At 38.6% G+C, this 27,705-nt stretch overlaps 1 protein-coding gene across 3 annotated transcripts in view; it reads right to left on the minus strand.

The window, feature by feature from the left end:
• Window positions 1-26,886, minus strand: part of TMEM132D (transmembrane protein 132D) — a 215,712-nt gene extending 188,826 nt beyond the window's left edge. Inside the window, exon 1 of one of the 3 annotated variants that reach the window (XM_052690816.1) lies at window positions 26,843-26,886. Coding sequence is in view for 1 of the 3 variants with exons in the window: in XM_052690815.1 (XP_052546775.1) it covers window positions 5,646-5,724 (79 nt within the window). In the remaining 2 variants the exon portion in view is untranslated. Of the gene's footprint in view, window positions 1-5,645; window positions 6,285-26,842 lie in introns of those variants that run through there. The other 2 variants (XM_052690815.1, XM_052690817.1) reach the window with 2 other exon arrangements.
• Window positions 26,887-27,705: the final 819 nt, after the last annotated feature.

The following is a 27,705-nucleotide window of genomic DNA, read 5'->3' on the forward strand; positions in this document are numbered from 1 at the left end:
AGCAAACCTGTGCTGGAGTAGATTAGAAATATTCACATTATCAACTGCTGTGTCCAATGTATTAAGGTAATACCAAACTGTTCAGAGAAATGTACTTTAAATTATTGCAGTTAGCCTCACTACAGTGGTTTTTCATCAAACCTTTTTAAGGACAAGAGCAAACTAACATTTCTGAAAGAAATCTAGACCATCTTGCACAGTACTGTCACAAATGTTTTAGCTTACAACCAAAGAGAAACCAGGATGTACTCTGAATGCATCCTTGCTACATTTATTTTCTCAGTGTTCTTTTCTAGCTTGCACACATGAGATGTCTGGCACTGGTTTCACAACACTGCTCAGATGTTCCATGAATCACCACTGCTGTGTGGGCCATGGCTGAAAAACACTGCACCAGAAAACTCTGTCTACACTCTGAATTAAAGCTTGCCAGAGGCAATGAAAACATGTATACTGATTTAAATATGATCTGGGATCACACCCACAGTGGACCTACAGCTGGACCCAATATCTTATATCACAGACCTAGAAGTTATATCATCCTTTTGTGTATGTTGCACTACTAAATTGCAGAATGTGTGGTGCTTGGGCAAGCCTCCAAGCTGTACTCTTTGGAGTAGGAAGGCTTTCAATCCATCAGCTCTGCAGGACCAGACTAGCACCTTACATTGGAACCAAGCCTATTCAATATAAGAAGAAATCAATTGTCTTTCTAGAGTAAAATTTCTCCCTACACAGGAGGCTGAAGCAGCCTAACATACTCAAATATGAACCTTAAATCCACTCATAATAATCAGCATTATCTAAATGTCTCTGAAGTATTTCAAATCCACTTCATTCTGAATTACCATTAATACTGCAGCAGGCAACATTATTAAGACTGGTGAAAATCAAGTATTTTAATGTAATGCATTATAAACCAAGCCTGCAATGAATCTCAGGTACCTCTTGAGCTTTTCTGCAACCAATCTGTCTGGAGTCGGGTTTGTGCATCCTAGGACCAGTGAGACTGTCACTAAACGTGGAATCCACAACCACCTCAGGAGGTTGATTTAATGTGAATGCAGCTGAAAAGTCAGGTTATCTTTCGATTCTTTTATTAAATAAAACTCATCCTTATTGAATAAAGCTACTTTTATTAACATCTAAAACATTGGTTGGTGTCACAAAGCCTGACAGTCCCAGGGAAATAATAACAGAAAAGACACAAGTAAAAAATGAGAACATTACAGGGAAATACTAGAAGCCAAATCACATTAAGCGAGTACTGCAGCTGACAAATAAAACATGGGGCTAGCTGTAGAATTTTTTGGTTTTGTTTTGTTTGTTTTTGTTTTGTTTTTACAGAATTTATTATTTTTCTAAAAGAAACCAGAACTGAGCTTCTCCCAGAAGTATGCTGGCAAGCAACAGAATGCAATGTGCAACTCAGTTTCTCCTTCCCTCGCATAACGCCTGAAAAGGCAGCGAGTTCGGTGTAGCTGAGGCAAAGAACAAGAACTTTGCCTTTATGGAAACAGCTTGAACACTAAGCTAGGAAGATTTCTTCTATCTCTCGGATTTTCAGGTTAACCTGTTTTGATTTCTGCATACAGACAGCACCTAGGAGAAATGCTCTTACTGACCATACTGGCACTTTATGATCACCTAAGTAGCAGCCATCTGAAATCAGCATGCAGTGTGTTTTCTATACATCCCAATTGCACAGCAAGAGCAGCAGGTGCCTGGGAGCAGTCTGCCCACAAGTACTGTCAGTGCAGTTACTTTGAGAAAAGCCACATGTCCCTCATCATCACCATCAAAATCTGTCAACACGAATTGAAATTCGATTCTGAACTCCCATCTAGGCACCATAAGGGAGGGTTGGAGGAAATATATCTTAAATCAAATATAATAACCTTCAATTTTATTCTCACGTACAATACCATTTTCCATCCCTGTGTTATCTGTGTTCCAGAGTAACGATACAAAGTAAGCAGTGCTGAAAGACAAGTTGTTGCACTCCTCAGCTTCTCATTTTCCATTTCTATTTACACTGGGTTCACAGCACACTTCACTGTCACTTCAGTCTGCACACAAATATCGTCAAAATGGCCTGCAGCATTCTGAAGATGGAACACACCCAACGAGCTCAGCTGCCTTGCATTTTGTGCAGCACTGCTCCCACTGAAGCCTGTGGATGTACAAGGGAAGCTAAAAGGAGGACTATGGCTTCCTGTACAGCTACAGTTCACAAGGATGCAATGCACTGAAGTCATAATGAATTCTTTCAGCATATTCAACATGTTCTGCCATTAAGTATCATCACAAAAATCAGTGAAATAGCAGAGAGAAAGCTTGGCCATAGCAAGAGAAAAACATTCTATAACATGAGAATCCATGGGTTCAAGAGGTTTCACAGAGTACTAAAATATACCAAACTAAACCTTTAGGGGTTGGGTTTCTAGGAGATTTCGCCCCCCCCAGCCTTCCCATAACAGATGATGGGCATCACTGTGAACAGAGCATCCACAGCCTGTACAGAGCACTCTTCAGCGCATGCAAGGTAATTTTGCCCAACACATTTGCCAAGCCATGCTTTTATAAAAACCAAGGGAAAAAAAAATGAGAACAGCAGCTATGTGACCTGAGATCTCATTGAAAAGAGGCTTGAAGGAAAATTTCAGCCCAGGATGACAAAGAACATGGAAAGCTCATCAGAACGCAGGCTGTAAGTCACTACAATATTCTTGGTTTTGCTGCTCTCAACTTCAGAGCTGAAATTTGAAATGAATATTTTAATTTGACAACATATATTCATAATGTAAAAGGTTCCTTAGTCTTAAGTCTCACAGTATACATTCTATGTGTATATATATATATAGGATGTATAAATATTAGGAGATTTAAGTATATAATAAACTTGTACCAAGCATGGAATTTAGTGTTTACAGTACAACAATTTTTGTTCTAGCTGAACAAATCTAATGAGAGATCTTTCCCTTTAGCAAGGGACCAAATGCCCACATTATGGAACCTGTTTATATTAGTGAGTTTCCACATCAGCTGGGCCTGGCTACATTTTAAATGAAGGTTTCTGGGGAATCTGTTTCTCAGGTGACACCAAATAGCAACAAGCCCAGCTGACTGAGGGCAAGCAATAGCCCCCTCCAACTGGTTCAGAAACCTTCCAGTCAATGACAAAGCTGCAAAATGGACCTGTGTCCCTAATTACAGTTATATAGCCTTACAGCCTCTCTTGGGGGTAGAGAGATATGTATGCATGCATGTTTATATTTTAAGGCTGAAAACTTATTAAAAAGCAAGGATTATATCATCAGTGACAACTTGTCTGATAAGAACATGAAGCTCTTTATTGAAAACAACATTTCACTTCTCAGGCTGGAGCTATTTTCTTTGTATACAAGATAAAAGCAAAGCAAAACTGCAATAGAATTTTCAAGTCTTCAACATCATTACCTGAAACTGCGCAGTGAGAAGGTGTGTTGCCATGGTTCTGAGTAATCAGCAACAGACCTGTGCACAATAGACAGCTGATTGCTGTTGTAGGTTAGAAGATCCTGTATCTCTTTAAGAAAACTTTGTTATCGTGTCATAAATTAGAGTTTTTCTATTAGTAACAGAAAGGCATCAAAGAAACATGCCCTGTAGCAGTAAAAAGTATGTCCTGTTGTTGGTTTTTAATCTTTTTCAAGGGGGCAGAGGGAGAATCAACCTCACACACTGTCTATTTCATGCTGTAAATCTCCAGAGCACTCTGGTCTTTTCACAGTGTGCTAAGGCATAGAAGTGCGGATAGAGTCTGTTACCCAGCACAGACATAGACAATTACATTAAAGATAGAAGATATCTGTATTACTGAAGAGCAGGAAATCCCTGCAGTCATACAGCAGCATGTAGATATCTGAAGTGCAAAATAAATAACACAGAAGATGCCAGTAATTCTAAGGGGATCTTCTGTATCCAGTTTCAAGAAATATTGGATTTAATGAGACTTCATAATATCCAGGAAAAAAAACCCTCACCCACCAGTTTCTACAGCATTTTCTTTCTACCTAAGAGACCTCCTATCCAAGCTCAATTTTCTGCCTGTTTATCTTTCAAAGGAGACGTAAGTAACGTCTAAGAACAAATTTGTATCTGAATGTTATTGTTGCTGAGATGGCAGTAAAGAAAGCACTGAACTCTGTGGGACTGCAATGCCTCTCACACTCTGACATTTCAGTAAGCTGGCATCGCAGTCAAACACTGTTATTGCAGTGTTAAAGCTGCAAACTGAAACACATTCACACACACAAAAAAAAAAAAAGATGAAAAACTTCATGTTCTTACTGCGTTGTTAGCCTATCTGAAGCACTGATATTGCTTATAATGAAGTACATGATTTATAGTCTAGCTGGGCAATCAAAAGCTTCTTGTGTGCAAAGTGGAAGCAGTCTCAGAGTTCCAACTCCTGCTGCTAATGCATTTCCAATCACAACTTTTAAACTGTGCTCATGTAGGCACTGCAGTTAAGTTACATTGGAGAAGACTTATTTTGTTCCCTTCCTTCTCAACCTGTTCTAAAGGAAGAAAGGGATGTGTTCTGTTTGTTTTATAGGGAACCACCAGAGAAATAGGCAGCTGTGTATTTTCCCTTCTGTCAGTTCAGTTTTGGGTACAAAGTAATGAGTAAAAATAACTCACTTCATCAAAAAGGAAAGTGTTGACATCTTAATATATGAAAAGGTGTTACAAGTAAGCAACACTTAATTTGATCAGTGAGCTCTCTCGGTGCAGAACTCCTTACCAGTATGTTTGAAAACTCACAGATTAAATGCATATGCTATTATTTCTTGCTGAAGACTGAGCACATGGTGGGAGCTTCCGATTTTGTTTCCCTGCCAGATTATAGCTGTTAATGTACAATGCCTTCTCAGTACATTTGTCCCAACTTACATCACACAGGAATGCTCATCTGGAGTAACTACTGCAAAAAATGCGTTCACCTTTTGGCCGAGGCCATCACCCAGAAGTTCAAAAGAGGCCCACACAAATGAGTACATTGTATACATGCTGGTTTTCTCTACTGTAAACACACTTGAGGGTAACAAGATAACACGGAGTCCTCCGAAGTCGTGCTGTCAGGACAGTCAAACTCTATTCAGTGTGCAGAACACCAGGCGCCTGCTTCAGGCTCACATCACAGCTTTTAAACATTTCAGCACGCACATATTTCTCTGGTTCAGCAAAACACTGCCAAGCCTGAGATATGGGATTTTTAATCTGAAAAATTACACAGCTGATAACAGCAGAGCAGCAAACTCCAGCAGCCCATACCCCAAAGATTTCAGATTTCAACAGAACCCTTCACTATCCAAAACTGAATTACCAGCTCATGTGATCATCAGCATCTACAGGAGCAAAAATGTACCCTACAGGCAAAAAATGTTCCAATAAAGGGGTACAGGAAGGAAAAATCTTGCCACTTAGGATTTCCCATCAAGATATGTTTTTTTTTTTTCTTTACTAACACTTGACTTGTCCCAAATCCTCCAATCATTAATTGTCAGTAACAACATTCAAGGCATCACAGAGAGATGGGACAGAATCTGCGTATAGAAAATAAACAAGATGCAATAAGACAGACAGAGATGGAGACTTACCTTTTGAAAAAAGTGCTGCCAGGCTCAAGAGGAGAGGTGACAACAGATGCCCCATATTGCTAATCCCAGCAGTGCACATCCTAGGGTTTGTGGGAAGTTAGGGCTCAGTTTCACACACTTCCCAGTCAAAATAAAAATCAGTCCGCTGGAGAGGCTGCATTTTCAGAAAAGGTCATGTTGAGCACAAAAAACATTTCCTTCGGAGAGAGGACTGACTTCTTCACCTCGAACCCTCCCCTAGCCTCCCTCCTAGCTTCAAGACAGATGACGCCGTGAAAACCCGCTCCTTTCAATGCAGAAATAGGAACGGCTCGGCTCGCAGCCCGGAGCGGTGCCACTGCACCAAAGTTTACCTCTGGCTGTTGCTGATCAGCCCAGGGATCATCCGAACACGGAGGCAGGTTTGCTATCGTTGTTCTCCCGGCTTTTTTGGCGTTTGTTTTTTTTTTTTTTTTTTTTTTTTCCCCCTCCCCTCTCCTGAAGTTCTCAGTTCCCTCATAGACTTGTCTGACTTTCTGCACGAGAGGGAGGGGGCGAACGCGAATCCCCTCCGAAGGCCATAGCAGCGGACCGCTCAGTGCGCTCGGGGCCGGCGGGCGCAGCGGCCGGCGGGGAGCTGCCGCCCCAGCGGATGCAGCGCGGCTGGAGCCCGGCTCGTGCCGCCCGCCCCGGCCCTCCCGCCCGCCCGCCTCCGCCGGCCCCGGCCCATCCTACGCGAGCCGCGCTTGCTATTGACAGAGGCAGAGATTTAAGTCGGGGAGCGTCGCGAAAATAGCCAGAGAAAAAAAAAAAAAATGACGACGAGGCAAACAAATAGATAAATAAGCCCACCGCCCAAGCCCCGCCTCGCACCGGGCAGCCCGGCAGCCCCAATCCGCGGGCAGCGGGGCGCGGAGCGGGGCGGAACGGGGCGGAGCGGGGCCGCCCGGTCCGGCCCCGGCCCCCGGAGAGCCGAGAGCCACCGCTCCCGCCGCCCCCTGCCCAGCTGCCGGGGCTCCACCCGCCCGGAGCCGAGCCGCAGGAGGCAGCCCCTAGCCGGGCGCCCAGAAGCGCCGCTATGCTGCCGGCACCCAAACGACCCCGCGGCTGGGGCTGCCGGAGCCGGCCGAGCACGTTGCTTTGGCACGGTGTGCTGCAGCACGTGGTTGGGCTTAGAGCTCTCTCTCGCGTTTTGAGCTCTCCCTCGTCCACCGAATCTGTCGTGAGCCGAGCAAAACGCGCAGACAGAACGGGAAAATAACGTGAAGACTCTTTAGTAAAGTGCGCAATAGCTATTGCAAGAACAGCAGAAATAATGCATACAGTTACCTAAATAGTGTTCACAAAATTACAAGAAGTAACTGCTGAGGTTTCCCTTTGCAGCAGGTACGAATGCTAGAACAGTTCTGCTAAGCCAAACCTTTAGTTGAGCTTAATGAGAATTGCATTATGCTTGGCAGACAGAAAAGCAGCAAAACCCAATTTACTGCAGCCAACTCTAAACAACATAAATTAAAATGTAGCTACAAGAACTTATAACCACTTTGTCCCTTCATAGAATACATGCCAGGGAATACAAATATTTTTCTGCAGTAACACCTGCTCTGCTGAAAGCTTTAAGGCTGGTCATTCAGAATAAACTTTGAGACTACATGCTTTGCTAGCACTCAGAAAACGCCATCAACCACACAATGAGAAAATGCTGTGTTCAAGTGACAGTACAGATCTGTTCTGTAAGTTAGTGTCAGTTTCAGAAGTAGCACCGATCCCAGAGAAGTGCCCAGAGCTAAATGAAACAAATCTCTGGAAATGGCATTGAGGAAGCAGACAGACCATCTCTGAACATGAACTCTCTGAAAAAAGACAGAAAGTGCAATTGACACAACCTACAGCCAAAATCCTTACAGTGTCATCCAACATGAAGAGAACAGATCTATAGTAATTCTCCTATCCAAGATAAAGCAATCAGCTTTTGGGGTGGAAGTCAATGCCCAGCTTGATTCAGTATGCAGGTGGACTGTGCCAGCATTACCTACCAGTTCATCTGCATTCCAAGGAATAAAGCTTCACGTATTATACAAAAAACAACAAAAAAACACAACCTCACACAAAGGAAGAGTTCTCTCTCCAGCTGTGTGCCATGGCAATGTGTTTGTCACCAGCTTTTCTTTGAGGAAAAAAAATCTTCTGCTGGACTAAAAAAAAAAAAAAAAAAAAGTTTTTTCCTTACAGTTTCTGGCTCTACAGCCATCACATGGTATTTGCTGTTCATACAAAACTGGGGATGGTTTGTCCTACTGCCTTCCAGTCACAGAAGTAACAAAGTGGACAAAGATAGAACTGCAGAAGCAGTTAGAGAAATGCAGAGAGAGAGCAAGTTTTAGTACCATACTGCATATTGCATATTGCAAGATCACGTTATCCTTCTTGTTGTTCTGCAACACCATCAGTGAGCCAGCAGAGCTGGAAGCACTGTTTAAGTTTCCAGCAAAAACATTGGAATCCAAGGAACCAACTCCGGGATGTTACTTAGTGCACAGATGTATTTCTAAATTCAGTTTCATAAATTCAACCTATTTTTTTATTTCCTTAATGTTTGTAAAAGTCACTTTAAAAGGTCAGTAACTAATGATTCAATTCTATGCCTCACTGGCCTTTTCACCTCAAAGCGCTCTTCAGAAGCTTAACTTTTAGTAGGAGGTAACGCACACAGTGTCCTGTCAACACCCTCCTCCTCCTCCACTCTCTCCCTATCCTCATCAACCAGCTCCATGCCCCAACCCTTCCAAGGCTGCCTTCCTTATGAGCATTCTGTTGCCTCCAGATGCTAAAGACACAAGGACGCAACTCCTGTGCAGTCACCCTGCACTCCCTGTGCAGTAGATGTCCTCCCTTTGCTTCAGTGGATGTTTTACCAAAGGGCAGCTGAAGGTGAGGCCACTTGCAAAGTTTCACTTTGTGTTGTGTCCCAATTCTGATGTCTCACCGTAAGCACAGGTGACAACACTTGAACAATACAAACTCCAACCTCGGCATCTGATGCTCTGTGATCAGTGATGGAAAACTTTCCTAGATGGAAAAAGATACCAATTCCCACTATTCAGTAATGAGGAAAACCTCTTGTTTTATTAGCAATATGCAAGGCAAGCATGCCTAAAATTTTCTGGGCAATTAACACAAGTAATTGTGAAGGAAAAACAGGCTTTAGCAAAACAAGACAATGAAGGGGGACAATGAAGAGTCTTACAGAACTGCATCTCCACAACCTATGGCTGACTAGAAAAGCAGAAAAATCTGTATCTGACAAAGTAATGGGAAAATCCATTGTTACTCTGAGACAACTGTTTCATTGTCAATGCAATATATCAATGGATAGATACGGTCTGCTTATGTAATTAAAATTACTAATTCTTCTAATCAGTTCACTGATTCACCTCCTTTTTCTGTTTGTTTGTTTTTTTCCCCCTGGAAGACAGAACTGCAGGGGTTGGAAGAGACCTCAAGAGACCACTGAGTCCAACCCCCTGCTAAAGCAGATTCCCTACAAGAGATCACACAGGTTGGCATCCGGATGGGTTTTGGATATCTCCAAATAAGGAGACTCTGCAGTCCCTCTGGGCAGCCTGCTCCAACAATGTTCCCTCACTAACAGGATGGAAATACAAGTCTAGCAGAGGTCCTATAACACAGCAAAGAGCAGACTTAAGAACAGAACATAGCCAGGTAGGTTGGGAAAAAGTATTTCTCAGCCCACTTTTTTTTCGCTCCTCCGTATTTGCACATCAGTGGAGAATTTTGCTCAGTATTTAAGTATTTCAGAAGCAGAAAAATATAAATACATATTTATACAATATATATATATGTAGGAACAGAACACGTCCATGATCTAAGAACAAACAAGTAATTTCAAAAGCCAATTGTATTCTAATAATTCTCTTTCTGTCCACAGAGCTGAAATACTGGGGCATGTTAAGTGGAGCAGGAGCCTTCTAAACAGAACAGGTACACATTTTTCTCCAAAAACTTTCCATTAAAATGAGAGAAAAATCCTCTGCACTGAAGCCCCTGTATACTTGACAATTGATTTTTAGAAACAGATTTTTATTCCTCCCTCTTACTCCCTCAATTGCTTGAAGAGTGCACAGAGGACCTTGAAATGGATTATTTGGGCTTGTTATTGCACAACATTCAAAATAAAGAGCAATTAGAATTATAGACTCAGAAGATGAAAAGGAATCAGCATGATCAGTTTGACCTCCTGGCAATTTTATATAATTTGATGTGTTGTCTTCAAAACATTTAATAGTCATGATGCAGTAGCTGTAACTGTAACTGCTGCTCATAAAACAAAACACAAGTTTCTCCACTTATGGAAGTTGCTATTTTGTGCATCTATCAGTCATTTCTTCATCACATCCATCTGTTTTCTCTTCTCTCTGCTGAGGTTATGCAGAGCATTTCAGGGACTTCCTTTTGTCACATGTGCACACTGCATCTCGGCCAGCTGAGTCACAGGCAGCAGCTGAAGGCTCTTTGTGATGCTTCCACATGAACAACATGAAAATCAGATTGTGATAATGGAAGACACTACAAAGACCAAACTGAATCACACTTTTCAATTTGATATTAATGTCTGGATCTTACTCCCTTCTGACATTAACCAGCACTTAGACTTTTGTTTCAGTGAAAGCAAGATGAGACATTAAATCTTTAATGCCTTTAAAACTAATTTTCATCTGTTCACTCATACAACACAAGAAAATAAGAAAAATGAAATCACTTTGTTTGCTTACAGTGCTTTTGTTATATGAGAGAGTCAGATTCAGTTCAAAATCTTTGCCAGGCTCAAAAATACATTTGACAGCTTGTAGTTCTACTGTCAATGGCAATACCCATTGGAGTGCCTATCTCTTTAATGATCAAACACTAACCTTCTTGGTGAATAGCATTCCTATCAGGCTACTTTATGTTGCTGGGCTTGCTGTCAGCTCACAGTAGCTGAAAAAGTAGATGATGTCAGTCAGTTTGCACTCTCCTTTACTTGTTTCCAATGAAAACTCAGAAATAGCTTGGTTCCAAATGAATTCTACAAGCGACAAAGAACCTTATCACGACAGTCTGGCTGTTATTAGGCCAATCAGCAGCAGTCCAAAAGACAAAAAGTGTATCGAGAGCCTTTCTTTTAATTAATGAACTAATATAGCAACCTGCTTCATCTGACAACAGGATTTTAAAAGCAGCTTTGGCTGCAAGTTACAATACTCACAGTACCATTAAATGCACAGATTTACATGCACAAAATCTTGTAAGACACAGAGGCCAACTCAAATAAAATCTCAGTAAATAGGCTAACCAGTAAGTGCACACATCAGACAGAAAATCACTACAGGAAGAAACACATAAGGAGGAAATTAATAGGCACAATGAAAACTCCATCTGCCTGGTTATATCCAACTCAGGTCTCCATAGCAGTGAGATGCTATGCACTAGTATGAGTGCTTTGGAAGTTACAAGAGATGAAACAACCTAAACAACAAATGTGTGCCAGTGCTAACATGGACAGTGTCCAGTCTGTAACCTCATAATATTCTCATTGGTGTAACTTTCAAATAGAACAGTGCTTCATAGCAGCAGAACATGAGACAGTAGCACTGAGGATGTTACCATGACTGCTCTGAGACATAACCACAGACAAGCCGACATGATGTTTCACAAGCTGCTGAGGGGATGAAGCCCATTTGACATGACTGTGGGATGATTTTAAAATTTTCCTGCAGGCAATGAGAGTTTACTTGGGTTTTTTTTTGCGTGCCTTTGTTGATATCAAATGAAAATGAACATAGGAATGGGACAGATGAAGGCTCTGTATAGCCTGCTGTTCTGTCTCCCACTGATTCAAAAAGCTAACGCTTTTTGCATGCACAGCCGAGAACAAGGCCAAAAATAAATAATTACCTTAATGCTCCCTCAGCATCCAACACCTGAGCCACAGGTGGGCTTTATGTATTTGGGAAACTCTGACAACTTTTCCTTTCATAGGTCTCCCCTTGAACCCTCAGTAACTTTTGGCATCAACGTTCTGGCCCTCAAGCAAACCATGTCCCTAGCTGAGCTGCACCTCACATGCAAGATCATTACCCACAGCCCACTCTACAAACTTCTCACCCACCTTCTGCTGGAAAAGAGCAGCAATCAATCAATCCCCAGTCACTTTTTCCACGACATTTTTCATTTTACAGTCGACTGCCACATCTCTTCTGTTATTAAGGTTGTAATACCAACTTCTGCTATATGCTAGTGTTGTTTTGACAAGGAACAGGACCTACCCTATCATCCACTAACAGCCTACAGTGTTTTCAACATGAACCAGAAATAGAATATCTGCTGTTTTAAGATGTCCTTATCTTTATATAGGCTGAATGAGACATCTAATCAGAACATCCCAGCATGTGGCACATTAAAAAATAGTTATTTCCCATCATCCCTGCTGAATTCCATCCCAGCAATTTTTCACATTTAATTAATAAGCTATTACTGATAGTGATTTTGATGACCTACAGGTTTTTGTTTTTTTTTTTTTTTAATTGAAGGTCTAAGTAATGAAGAGGCAAATATTGAAAAAAGTAATTTTTATTAAAGGATTCAAGCATGTAACTTCGTGCTTACTCAACTGACAGTTTAACGTAACAGTCAGGAAAAACACTAATTATAGTTTTGTTGCACAATATTGTGACTAGGGCCAGATAACTGGGGAATAAAATAAATGAGTCTAAGCTCCCATTTGGCACTTCTCTCCTAGAACTCAGGAGCAGAAGCACAACATTTTCTAGTGCCACATGCTGGGAGATGGATTTAAAAGGTGTGCAGTTTCCCAAGACTCAGGGAAATGTGGTACAAACACTTAGGGGCTGACTGCATATTAGAATTAAATTATAACAAAACAAAATACAACCCAAGAATTTGGCAGGGACAAGAAATCCAAACACGAAGAAAAGCAGCTCTGAATTGTTTGTGATCTTTTGTAAACATGTCTTTGTAAACACATATGGTGTCTACTTATGCGTATACATCAGACCTTAAAACGGTTGCTGCTTGGCAGTGCAATTACCGAACTCCACAGCACAACGAGCTCGTTGCTAAGACCCAACTCAACCACGTTTTGCAGTAGGTGCTCACTAACGATGGAGCGCTGGTGACCTCTAGTGCTACACACGTTGTGATGCGTGAACAAACAATGGCTCATTAGTACGAGTCAGAGGTGCAACTCATTTACTTATCTAAAATCCAATGATAATTGGCATAACAGAAGTGTGAAGGTGTAGAAACAGTAAAACAAATCCATTAGGGTAAAAAGCACAACTTCCAGTTTGTAGATGGATAATCAATGTAGCACACGGAAGCATGCTGACACCACATTGCTTAATACGGTTTCCAAAAAAATTAAGTTTCTTAAATCAGCTAAGCAAACACTGTTCTGATAGATACAGATAATACTTGCTTCCCTTCTTGGATCTGCATAAGATCATTAAAAATTTTTGTTCCTCGAACTACTAGCAATTAAATAATGCAATTAGTTTGAAATATTTTTGTCTGTGTACTGAATTCTAGCTCTCCTAGACTACTTTACATTCAGGGCTGAACCACAAAGCCTCAGTCTCCAAAAGATCTTTAATGAAGGATGAGCAGTGGTTATGTAAGCTGGATACCACTACCTGCCTATAGCTAGTGTCTGACATTTACCTGTTTATTATAGCTTTTATAATTATACCCACATTATAATGATTCCACAGATTATTTATTGGTTTTATTGGCTCTCTTTAAGATATTTATGAATGGAAGATTAAAATAAGTGTAGCAAAGCAAAAGATACAGGGAGCCAAGTTTAAACCTTCTGTATAAGTGTACCTTTTAAAATGTATGATCTAATTTGCAAAAATTTTCCACTACCATAAGACAGAACATACACACTTCAAGAGGAAAGCAAGAGGAAAAGTCCCTAAAACACAGAAACTTGCATGACTTAACATGTTCCATAAAAATCATTTGAAAGTTAATCAGTTCCTCTTACACTTAGTGGTTTCTTGTTGTTCATAAGAGCATGCAGTGCAGACATACATAACCTCCTCCTGCTCTAGCCTTACCTACATTGGAGATATGAGCTGTAAACAGAGATGGGAAGCTTTGTAGGTAGTCTTGAAGTTATGACTTGCATTTCTATTTAAAATATTTTTATGGTTTATCCTTAGCAAAGGTCCAGAGTGTTAACCATCATTGAAGGCCGCCTCCTCCTATCCAAAAAAATCACTTCAATCAATTGAAATAACTGCAAATCATTTGCCCCATTTCAGTTATTGAGATGTATTCAGTTTTGCTAATTTTTACAGGCCTCACAACCCTTATTTTTGTGCAGCAAACTCTGGAATAAGCAGGGCATAGAAATAGTCATGATGTGTAAAACACATGCATTTTCCAAGCATATTTACAAACATATTTACTTCCTCCTTAAGGAAAGGAAACATTGCACACAGTTCAACTCATTCTTAAGTTTTTGCCTTCCCCCCCTCCTTCCAGATCCCTCACTCCTACCACAGATGGGAGAACATATGGTAGGAAGCCATTAGAGTACACTGGAAACAGCTTCCACATTATAGTAGATTTCATATTGAAACCACAGAGTCAGTAAATAGGAGGAAGCAAATGAAGATATCTGGAGTATTCTAACCTTCACACTATAAACATCGGTTTTCCTTGCAGTTGAAGCTGCTGGAGAAGGAAATGGAATGAGGGAAATTACACTAGCCCTATGAACATTCAACCCCCAAGAACAAAAGAAAAGCACCTTTGAAAGTAAGTCCTATTAACAAGAATTAAAATCACATAGAAAATTGAGAAGCTGAGGCATTAAAATTTACAGTTGAAAAGGTAAAAGAGAGAATAAGATGGTTTAGGAGATAATAAAATCCAGCTTCTTGTTAACATCTTGATCCTAAATAAGGTTTATAAGGACTACCTTATGATGTTCTAAATTCCACCTGAAGAGAGTTGCTGACATTCAGTCTGGAGACACTGCTGTTCTAATTAGCAATCCCCAATGCCCAGAAGTGGCACAAGTTTGCTGGTTGTTACATTTCTTTTGTGAATAAAAGCTGCGTACCAACTCCAACAGCCTACAAAAAGCCCATATGGAGGAAGAGAAATGTTGGTTTTCTCTTTCAGTTTCTACCAGAACAATGAAGTGTAAATATTTAAGTCCACTGAACTGAATTGATACTGCACTCTAGTGTATCATAGGAAGAACAGTACTATCATGGAGCCTGGCTGACAGGGAGCAAGCAAATGAAGTAGTTAAACTAATTTTCCCGTGGAAGCAGATAATATAAATCAATGTACTGTCAACTTAGATGGGGAAAAAGAAAAAAAGATGAGTTAGTCTGACCTTCTGCCCCTTCAAAATAACAAGATTTCATTATACCCTGAGATAAAATAAGGGATATCTATCCAAAAGAAAACCTTCCATGTACATCAACAAAAATCTCCAAGTTACCAAGCATCAGGCAACAGATATCTTACTGTAAACAGCCTGTTGTTCTGTAGTAGGGAAGGCCTCTGTCAACCAACTGAAAACACGTTTGGAAGAAAACATACGATAATGCAAATGACTGATAAAGCAATGACTTTCTCCACTATGCTGAACAATGTTAATTCTGCTGTATATTTGCAGCTGCAAATTCCCTTTCTCCACATAGCTTGTATTTTCATTATTTGAGTGGCCACTCATTGTTATCCATGCAGTTACACACAGCTTTGAGAACTACAGCATTTTCTGTAGTGTTAGCTATAAAAAAAAAAATGGCACATTATACTTATTTTCTCATACCACTGAAAGAAATGAGTACCTTAATCACCAAAGCTTGAGCAAGTTTTTATTTTGCAATATAAAGATGTAGCTTTCCAAAATACCAGCCTATCCATACCCTACCCTGATTCAATCTGCATTAAACCAGTCAGATGCCCAGAATCAAGTTCAATACAGTAATTAAACATAGACTAAAATTCCTGTGGCATTATTCCAAATACCATTTTAGGTTCTCCATATAAGTGGAGTGCTACACTGAACACTCATCTTTTAAGTTGCCTTTGTTCCATCAAGGTCAACCATTTCTGATGGTAGCTTCTTGAAGATAAATTCATTTACATTTTCTGATACGTCCAGAATTGCATGTCTTGTGCATAACACTCTTGGCTTTGCTGCCTCAAAAGTAATTCCTCTCCAGATAATACTGCCCTGCCAAGATTCCTAAGGCTTTACTTGTAACCTATGGCTCTCTCAGGGTTTGAAATTATCAATTTTTAATAGAATCTAGATTTCTTTTACAGGAAGTTTGATTCAGTCTATGAGGTAAGGAAATTAACTCCATGCAAGTGCCCATATTGCAGTAATGTGAATGCAAAAATAAACTCCTCTGGAAATACAGCAGTCTGAGTTCTTAACTATCTGCTCACAGCATACTGAGAGCAAACACAGCTCAGAGAGCACCTTAGTGCCTAAGGCCATTAACAGCAAGCTTTTCCTGAGGTTAATAAACAGAAGCAAACATCTTCAATAGCATGAATGTTCCCAGAAATACCCCAGCCATGATCATTACTTGATCTGTATACATTACTGATGCTTTGCGTTCAATTTATAGCATTATCCATTTCAATATGGCTTACAAATAAAAAGATGTAAGAAATAAAAATTCTGTTAAGAAAATGGAAATTTTAAACACCATGGGAAATGAAATAACCAAGATGGGTTATGAAACACCTTACCAGAGTTAGGAGCAAAACCTGATTTTTCTTACTTCTGTATAGCCTTGAAGTGCTCTTTAAAAATAATTAAGTATTGTAGCATATTTTCATTTTTCTAATTAGCTTTATATATGCACCTAAGCTGTGCAGAAGACAAATTCAATTCCAGAAAGGATTTTACATTCGATTCACTCCATAACAATCTTTTCTTTTGTTATCAACTTCTGTAATACCAAAATGCTCTATTAAGAAAATGAACCCATTACAAACTTAAGGACAAACACATCTATTTTCTGCAGATCCAACTACTCAATATTCTTTCAAAAAAAAAAAAAAAAAAGACTTAAACTAAATTGACCAAGTCTCTTGAAAGTCTTCAATACTAGCAGAAATGAATATGGTTCCATTTATGTTTCTCTCACTAGTGTGAATGGTAGTATGATAGTGATGAGCAAGACTAGAGTCAAAGAGAAGAACACAGGGAAAAAGGTGCCTGAATGAAAAATATATCCTGGCAGATTCTAACTCTCAATACCTAAAAGATAGATATTAGAGTCATCGCTTATCTAGCTTTTAAAAACATCAGTCCTGTGGTCACCAGTAGACAGAAATCAAGTAGGCATTTAGGAATGCTGATAATCAGATGATACTATATCCACAACAGTGCACATACACCAAGGAAAAAGAAATCCCCCAGCTATTTCAGAAATTTCTGACACTCACCCAGCACCACCTCTGAAAAACTGACCCTCCCAAAGTCCTGACTGTTACTCAGTGCACTAATTAGTTACAGCTGCTCAGAGTTCATCAGCTGTAGTTAATCAGGTGCAGATGAGCCTAGTTAAACTGTGAATGTAAAATGGGTACAGCTGCATCAAACAACAAATAGTTTGCCAGGTGATTGCTAGCATTCAGATTGTTTCAGAAACACGATAAGTAAACCTAAAATCCCAAGGCAAGGGTTTTCTGTGCTTTTTTTGAGATTATACCTAAGTTCCCCCTTATCCAAACTGTGCTTACTGAGCTACACTAGACCACAATAAAATAGGAGATTACCTTCAGGAAATGAGAGTATAATCATCTCTGTGATACTCTCCAACACGAGGAGACTTTCTCAGGTTAATTTTACATTCAGTGCTCACCAGTAATCAGGTATGCAAGTATGTGAACTCCCCATTCTGTCACACACCCCAATCACTACAGTTTAGCTCCTTTTTATTTCTCCTTCTTCCAGGCTCATGCATTTTCCATTCTTGAATGTACTATGGCTTAGTTCCAAAAAGAAAGGTAGACTGGAATTGGAGATAGCAGTGTCAATCCCTTAAACCTAGGAGAAATATGGAATCTCGTCCATAGGACTTGTCTGGAAACCCAGGAAACTTGCTTTTCCTTTCCTTAGTCTTAGACTTCAGCCACAAGTCCACAAGATTAACTGTGGACTTCAAATTTGTGAGACACTCAGTCTCTACCACACAGCTGAGCTTCTTGCTTATTGGTATCAGCTTAGCTTTCTTTCCTAAGAGATGTATAAACTTTGGATATGCTCTTAGCATTTGTTTAATCCTTCAGTAGTTATTCTGTAGCACACCAGACTTCTAAAGTCTCATTTAAGGTCAAGAATTTGACCTCTCTGCTTCTGTAATGAACATCAGCTCATACAGGTGGTTACATGTAGGTAAAAAAAAAACTCTTTGTATAATTGATCATGAGCAGGAGTGAGAGCATTCTGGTACTGATTACCAAACTGCAATTTTAAAAATATAAAGTCTTGTCTAATTTCAAGTTGTTTTAAACTCAGAAGCTTAAACTAACGTTAGTCAGACTAGTGTCATCATCATACACTGAGCAATGCGTGTTTAGATGATTTAATCAAGCAATATCATGCCAGACACAGAATGATATAAATTGCATCAATTATATCTGAAATGATGTTCTACAGGAATGAACACTTTTTCCCTGCTTTCTGTCTTGCTGAGAATCTTGTAGCTGTGTAGTGCAAGGAAAATAAAATTTTGCTTATTGGGCTATTTATATAATAGAACCTCTATTCTGTCACTACCTTCTTTTCCCCCTTCACTTTTTTAGAGTTAAAGAATTCTTTCCCAATATCTCTTTCACACACAAAAATAGAGCCCTTTTCCTGGACCATTATTGCCAATTTTTAATAGCCGCATTTAATCTTTGTTTAATAAGCAGTAATCCAGAAAAAAAAAATCACAAGTACTTGTCAGAAAACACAGCAAGATCTTGATGTGTCATTAGGGATTTATGTTGCTGGAACACATTGTCAGTAATAAAGTAAAATAACAATTGTCATTACATTAGGGAGCTTGCAAGGTAAGCTAAATCCTTTAGCAATTTATATTAATGCATTTAATAGCAGCTGATTTCACTTCCATTTACTAATCCTGCTCTCTCTTCACAAGGTTAGTACAACATCTTCACTACAGAATGTGGCAGAACAAGTTCAGAAAAAAAAAAAAAGCCAAAAACTGTGGTAATAAGAAAATCTGGGCTACACTGCTTTTCAAGCAAGATACATGGGAAGAACTACTGCAGACTACCCAACTAGCAGAAATTCAGCATGCAACAGCCAAGAGAATTCTGAAGAATAAACAGGACCTGTGTGGTTGTTCTGAGTTGCACATAGCTATCTGCTACCAGGAGGAATATAATTCATCAAGATAAAAACAAACATCCATTTTAAACTTGCTTGGCAACAAGGATGTTCTTATTTGCATAATGATGGTTATTTGAATACGATGAGAATTTGCCTGAGCGAGTCTCAAGCTTGAACACATTCAGATGTGATACAGTCTGTACAATTTTCTCAAGGATTGCAATTTAATACTATTTATCTAATGAAAGAAAAATAAATATTGGCTGTAACATCCCATTATGCTTGAGAGCTGGTTTTAAATTACACTTAAATAAAGTAACTGACTGTGGGATGTTTGCATTTCCTCAGGGAACGGTAACTTCTCAAAATGGTGAATAATATCATCCGTTTCCAAGTAGCCTCTATCTCAATAACAGGACTGCTAGATAATTCTGTAAGTGGGGCCTATTGCATTTTCAACATTGAATATCTGCAATAACAATGAACCAAATGGCATTTCACATAAAACAGTATCAAAGAGCCCTAAAGACAACTTGACAAAAAGACAAAGTATTTAGAGACTGAACCATTGGCAGTGTTTGTACTAGAAATTACACAAATAACAGAGGGACACTGCATTGGCTGTTGGAAGCATGCAGTAAGGGTAGATGCAGATGTGACCTTTACTACACCCTACATTCCTGTTAAGCCAGGTGAGGGCATTTTTTGGACTAGGACCATTTGTCCAGATGACTCAAAGAGATAGATGAGGTCTTTTCAGGTTTATGTATATTCCTACATAGTGGTGAAAAAAGTTCTGTCCATATAAAGCCAAACAACTACAACTACAAAAGCTACAAATACCTTAACTCTTATCTGAAATTGATCCAGATATTGTGACAGCATCTGTTAGAAAGGACAAACTCAAGTCTTACTTCTGAACACACCTAAAATCTTGGTGAGGTGTGATATGCCAGACTAAAACCATCAAGAGTAAAATGAAAAAAAAAAAATCAGGCTAGAGAGAAATAAAACAATTTCAGGATTTTCAAAAGCACATAGCAATGGGAAGCGTGGGCACCAATAAGCTGGTATGGAATGCGTAGTCACTTTGCAATAGAGGCACCTACAGGTAAGTTCACCAAATCAAGCCAACATCAAGTCCTTGGTAATTTAAGATGTCAAAGTGCTTTTATCAGAGATGCAATTTTCTGATTGTGGTCATACTTTTGTCCTGCCAAACTTCAAGCAGCAGAAGAGAGTTCTGTGCTACAGATGCTGTGGATAATTAACTAGCAAATCCATCCATGTGAGAGAGATTATTTTATTTGTGCCTTCAAAGGAATAGGAATAAAATACGTCTAAGCTTAGTTCAAAGCTGATTCTGCTATTATTAATATCTGCAGGCTTCTTTGCTGCTAAGGTTAACCTAAATTGACTTAATTGTTCTAATTATGTCTTGAACAAGACTGTAAAGAAAGCTTTGTTCTTGTAAAACAAAGTCTCCTTGAGAAACAATTGAATTACCTGAAACTATAATCTCGAGAAGCTAATAATACACCTCTAAAAGAGAGGATTCAAACTGGTATTTTTATTGTAATTCTAGTAGTGTCACTTATGAAGTTAGTAAGACAGATTCATTAAGTGAATTTTTTTTTTTTTAATTCTCTTTGATGCGTTGATATTTTTCATTATGTGCTTCATGGATTTTTATCACAGTCCACCACGTCACAGGCCTCCGATTCAAATCCCAGAAGCATTCATGGAAAGCCTCCACGCATTTCAAAATGGCTGTCATCCCGCTACATGTAAATGTCTCCATAGTAAGTCATCTCAAAAATGCTGGCTATCGTTTTAAACTTATTGTCAGTAGTTCTGGCTTCTTCCCTTAAAGCTAAGAATCTCTCTTATTTTTGTGTTAACTTAATTCATTAAGATCTACAAGCAGGCCATTAATAAATACAATTATAAACCCTGTTCACATTTCAGAGAATTAATTTGCAAAATGTAACATCTAATCTGAAGAATAGTTTGACATTATAGGAATTTACTTAATCAACTCCAGCACACTTGAAAATGAAAACAATTCTTAATACCTTGTGCTTAATGTTTTTTAATCTTTTTGCATAAGATGAGCCCATTGGCTTTCTCCACTACAGTGTGCAGAGTTCATGGCTCTGTTGGCAATTAAATTTTAAGACGACATTTTGATCTGTTTCTACAGTTCAGTAGTGCTGTTATTAGGGCCATTATCCTTGCAGTTACCTCTGGAAGAGTTGAAGGAAACAGAATTTCACTCATGCTTGATAAATTATCTCATTAAGAGAAGAAAGGAGGAAACAAAAAGAATCTTTCCTCTCACAGCAGTGCACCAAACAAGCTGCCTTGCTCAGAAGAGAAGCCTGAACATAAGCACTGGGAACATTTGAAACCACAGTTCTAGTTAACATGATAAAATAGAAGTGACTGTAACAGTAAAGTAGGTTAGCACTGTTTGAAATATAATTTAAGAGGACAGCCTTACCTGTCTGGAAATTAGCTTGTGAGTTGAACTGTTTATTTTAGTCACACATGAATGAGCTGTTTGCTCTTACACAAACATCAGTTCCAGTTTGCACTGCAACCTATCTGAAAGCTGAAGCTTTAATGTTTTGCCCTACGGTTTTGGTGGACCATGTGCAACATTGCCCATCCCTTGCTAACTACTAACATCCCATTTTGTACAACCTAAGCTTACAGTGAAAATATTTCAGACTTTTTTTGGATATAAAAGCTTCCAAACTCAGTGGAGGCTGCTAGCCTCCAAGTATGAAAGTATTCAGATGGCCATGATTATCTCAGCACCTAAATATACTTTACAAACTCCTGAATGTCTTTTTTTTTTTTTTAAATATCCTTAAGTAAGAGAAGCTAAGTCACTTTTACTGCCCTTCACTTTGAAAATATCAACTCCAAATTAAATTTTAGAAAGCATTACAAGCACCTGAATGCTAGACAGCTGCCTTGGGAACAATAAGTGGTACAGAGAACTTCAAAGGAAACAGGAAATCATTGTTAAATGAAGCATTTATACCAGCACTATTAAGTGGTCAAAATACAGGCAGTGGCATTACTTGAGCTTCAGATAGCTGTATTCAGGAGTTCATTGCTGTTCCAGAGCTTTTTGCTGCTGAATTTGAAAAGAGCTTGGCTTTGTCTCAGCTAGGAACAGGTCGGCTCTGTTATATGTCTGACCATCCACTGACCTCAATGGAGCTATAACTGAGCATCTGGCCATCTGTCTGCTCAAGGATGCAATCTGCAGCTGCTCAGGTAGCCAGCTACATATTGATTTGAACAGTCATTTCTTCTGGCCATTCAGCATTTTTTATTTTCATACACGCTTAAACAATCCTTCAAACTGAAGTCTATGCATAGTTTTGCCTTGTTTTTATGCAGACTTAGGAATGACAGCACTCGTTTTTTGCTTAGGACCATACCTGAGATGCTATCTTTAATTTTTAGTTTGAATCTTCCAGTCCAGGTGTCCTGTTAATTTTTCTCCCCCCTCAAGAAGTTATCGCAGGAACAAGTAGAGGGAATAAGGGAATAAACCGTGTGACAGTTACTGGAGAGTGAAGGTATCAGGTAGAGGTAGTTAGATTTGATTTTTTAACGCGTATGTAGTTGATCTAAGTCATGGTTTATACCTAGCAAACATAGACTGTATAATAAAAGAAAAATTTCAAGTATCTACCAGTTACTTGCCAGTATCACAGTTGACGTGGTTTCTAACTTTTTACAACAATGTAATCATGAACTATCCAGAATTACCATTCCATCTAAGCTAGAGGGAATAAGGGTAGATAAATGAATCTGAATTGCACTTGTCTTTGCAGCCACTGAGGCTAAAAAAAAAAAAAAAAAGAAAAAAAAAATCACACATCCTACTGCATACAGGAAAGTGACTTTGTCGTCCGTATTTTTGTATGGATTGTACACATGCTGTCTTACAAGCTTAGTGGTCATATTTATATTAGTTAGATATTTATATTAGTTCCTAGTATTTGCCAGTGATGTAGTAAATACAGGCATTAAAATGACCTCAAGCACGCTGACATTTTTCTTCTGACACAAAAGTTAAAACACTTAAAGTCAGGCTGAAGTTCAATTTTAGTGACATAAATACCTCCAGCATTCTTGCTATTTACCCTATACCTCTCCCTATCTGCCTTTTACAATCAGGTCTCTCTAGCCTTCCAAGCAATCAGCTCCCCTGACATTTGAATCAAACAGTCAAGTGTTTCAACAGATGCTTCTCCTGCCATGAGATTTTTTTAAAGAGCAAGTTCTTTTCAATTAATTTGGCATGCCTCACAGATTTTCAGTTGTAATTCACTTTCATTTTCCTCATAGGCCTGTAACAAAATGACCAAGATAGATCTTGCTGATTTTGTAGGAGTCCCATCATTTCTTCTACCTATCTATCATTTCTTCTAAGTTAGGTTTTTGTATTACCCTAAACATAATAATGCCTAATACAGAACAACAACAACAATGCTTACTTCAGAGAATGAAATCAAATTCTTCAGGTCACTATCTTTAATAATAGCTTATGCTTGCCCAACTTCAGAAATTTCACAGCTGGGGGAAAAGAGCAATAAATGAGCCTCCTATCTTTTTCATCTCCTTTCTGAAGAAATGCCTGTTCTTCACTGAGAGCAAAAGTTACAACACATCAAGAGACTTTTGTAAGAGAGTTTTGTGAGTTTTCATACTCATAATAAATAACTTCTAAAAACAAAGATTAAGTCAATAACAATTTAACTGGAAAACAGCTGGAATTCTGGAATAGTATATAGTGTATGTATCATGTTTTTCCTGTAGTGGTTGACAAGTTTGTGAGCGCAGTAGAAAATTGAGTAGTTTTTGAAATGCTTTTATATTCTGGTTTCTATGTATGAAATCCATCTGTCAATTAAAAGGAAGTATTATCATTCTTTCTGAAGAATGTGACATTTATGACTTTATGAGAAAATGCAAATATCACTGAAAATGATTACATTTTTAGTGTGAAATACAAGGACAGTTGTATTTTGGTAATGGTTATCTGCCATTTTGTGTTATGACCATTCCCTCCCTCCCTCCCCTCTCCCCACAGTGGTATCTGCAAAATTGTGCATGAAGTTTAGGAAAAAGATGGATTTCTCATGCGTGGGTTGACTATTACAAATGTATTAAATAGATATTTGCCTGAAACAGTACCAATGCAGGAAAGTATTATGTGTGCTCAGATTAAAAGAATGAGTAATCCCACAGGATAGGATTACCTCTTAGTTCAACCTAAGCACATTCCAAATGGCTTTGTGTAACTTCACAGTTGATGAAGGATGTTCTCTATGGCCTTTACTCTTGTTCTGGCTTTGGAAATCTCTGAAAGGCAGTATTTCTGAGGACAGGAGAATGACTGGGTACCATGGGAGCACTACCACCTTCAATCATTAAGACAGAATTTTCTAGAACAGAATTTGGATATCAAAAGTAGCTGGAGAGCTATTCCCATTACATACACATTTTTCACCAGCAATAGGAAGACAGACCACTGAATTTATGAGATTTTTGTTCCTTGGCTTAAGATTTGCAAAACAAGCACAATCTAAATAATCACTAATAAGGCTAGAAAACTAGAAGAAAATTATATACAGTTTTATCAGGGAAGAAAAAATCTGATGTTAATTGCTCTGGTTCACATTCCAGTAGTGAGAAATAATAGTTCCTAACTTACACTGGTAGGCAGAACAGGTACAAAACATAGGAGCTGTTATTTTGACCAGAGCCTTACACAAAGAAAAAGCAATAGGTATTCTTCTGTGCCTTAATTAAACAGCAAAAGCTCTATAATTACGCTACAGAGGATGTGCAGTTAATTTGATTCCAATAAAAAGCCTTTGAGTTTCCTGGAATGACTTCAGTTTCAGTAGGTATAGCTTAGAAAAAGCTTATTTTTGTGACCAAAAGCAAGACTCACTATGGAGCCTCTCAGGAAGTGTCCTTAGTGAGAGGACTGTATTGTTATATCTTAAATCAGGGCTGAGTGTAGGGGGAAAGAAAGAGTGCTTTGCAAGCAGAGCACAATTTCATAATTCTCGTGATAGCCATGAAGTTATTGAGTCACAGCTGTATGATACTGTAGATACACAAATGTTTTAACTGCATGTGGCAGCCTGAATGGCAATTCATACAGTGCTTCAGCTGCGTGTAGTAGCTTGAAAGGCAATTAGTACAGCGTTCACAATATCAAATACACGGACTGGTTGGCTTGGGGTGCAGAGCATATTGGAATGACAGGTTATAATCTTCTATGTACCAAGCCTGATTCAAAGAAACAAGGTGACACTTTTAAACTGGCTACTATTTGGGTATTTACATAAGTTCATCCAGCTACTAGCAATTACTTGTAATCCTTACGAACTCCTAGCATTAGTATGAAGATTCTTCAGCTTGCATCCAGAAGAAATGAGTTAGCTCAGACTTGAGCATCCAGTAAGCTCTTCAGACAGCTCTGCACAGAACAGTTGATTTGAATTATAGAGGAAATTACACAAAATCTAGAGTTTTCTGCATTTAAAACCACAGAAGTCAAGCCACATTTCAGACACTTCCATTCTGACTAGATCTAAACACATTCTTCTCTGAATTCTACAAATCAGCTAAAGCCAAAATCAGTAAGGGAGAAAGTGCTGCTTTGCTAGCACATCAATCAAGTTTTTGTCAGGATTTTTCAGAATGATTTTCCTCTTTAACCATTTCTACACATTTTGTCTCACTTGTATTATTTTAAAGGAGAACATAGCATAAGGAAGAATGGAAAACATCTCCATTCCATTCAACAAAAGCAAGTTGTAATTCACATTTATGATTAGGTCTGTCCTACCCAGTTGCTTGATCTTCTATTTGCCAGTGTTATTTTCACCTCTTTAACACACAGATAAAAAGTACCATCCCAAATACCTTCAATGCTTTCACCTGAAGAACCTAAACAGTTCATTGAGCTTAGGACATGGTAAAGAGAAATAATCATTTACTGTTCAGAAAAAAATAAAGATGTAAGCAAGAATTAATCAAAATACAATTACATTTGCTAGCTCATTAGAAGCTAAACATGAGATTTGTCAGAAAATGATGTGATTTCTCTGTTCGAAATAAATGCAAAACTATGGTAAGATTTATAATCCTAACTTTGAGCAATCTTACAGAAAGCCAAGGATAGCAACACAAAGGAAGTATTTGTATTTTATATTCTTACATAATCACTGAAGTTATATATTGATAAACTCCCTTAGAAAAAAATCATAATTTTGACCCATATTTTAAGAAAGAACAAAAAACTGTCCTCCAGTGAAGCTTACATTCACAAAATAAAGAAATATACTAAGACTTCAAATTTCATTTCAACTCTACATTCTATGACAAAAGTAATCATGGAAATATTTACTCATGAGTAATCCTGCTGAGTGTACTGCCTAAAATTAACCCAAATATTTTCAGCATAAGAGTTTTGATTAGGACTTAAATGTATATAAACAAAACCAAGATGCAGTTTGCTCATTTCTCAAGCACAAGTCCTTTGCATAGAAACAGGCTTGAGCATTGACTGGAAAATGAAAGGGATGAGAAAAGAAGGTATTCAGTAAATGTAATCTAATGACTGACCCAGGAGATTTTACAAAGCTAATGAGCTGAAATATTTGCAGAAAAATTGACTGAACTCTTAGCTGCATATTCAATTGTAGATATTTAAGAGCACGTAACAAACACTTAAGAGTTTCAGTGGATTTGAAGCTATTACCTTTAATTACATCTCAGAAGCCTGTTTCCAGCAGAGTAACTTCCAGGAAAAAGAAAAGAGAATGTTTCAAACCCATCACGCAAAACAATAGCATGGTCATCACTCCAGATATCGGGGAGGATTTGTGTTTAGAGGTGTGCACGTGCATGGAATTACTGCTAAGGAAAACTACCAGCAAAATCATTAATTTTGATCATTAGAAGTTTGATTTTAAGTATTTAGGGACAAAGAATTTCTTTTCAAGAAGTTATGAACTTTCTCCCCATAATAAGAGGCCTTTCTCAGTCAACTATCGCACTAAGAAAAACAGAAAGCACATGAGAGAAAACCTTTTTTCTACACATTTCCATAAGTGATATAAGAAATATCTAGTGCCTTCCATAGGAAAAACACAGCATAGATTTGTAGGGAATAGCGCAACTGTGGCTGAGCAACAAATATCATCAGTGTTATAGAAAAAGAGGGAAGCATCAGAAGTTCTCTTCCCAGAGGAAGCTCTTCTACCCTCACTGAAGTTTTAGCAGAATAAGGACAAAAACTGATGTGAACTGCACATTTGATACCTGAAGTCAGTAGTTACTTCAGCAAAAGTAAGAGAACAGAAAGAAGAAAAGGCAGGCACCAACAAGAAAAATAATAATAATACGGGAACAATACAGGATACCTCATTAGTAAGGAAACTAACAAGGGGAGAAGTAAAAAAAAACCTCGCTAAACTAAGGAAGCACTTATAACTCCCTCCCTCCCCCCCTTTAATACCAGTAGGCTGAAACTACTCACAGAATTTCACTGACAGATGAGCAACTACAAGTGCAGCGCATAAGGCAGAGAAAATAACTGCCACCAACCAGACCTTAGACTAC

The sequence above is a fragment of the Tympanuchus pallidicinctus genome, unplaced genomic scaffold (genome assembly GCF_026119805.1).
Source record: "Tympanuchus pallidicinctus isolate F22 unplaced genomic scaffold, pur_lepc_1.0 scaffold28, whole genome shotgun sequence".
NCBI lineage: Eukaryota > Metazoa > Chordata > Aves > Galliformes > Phasianidae > Tympanuchus > Tympanuchus pallidicinctus.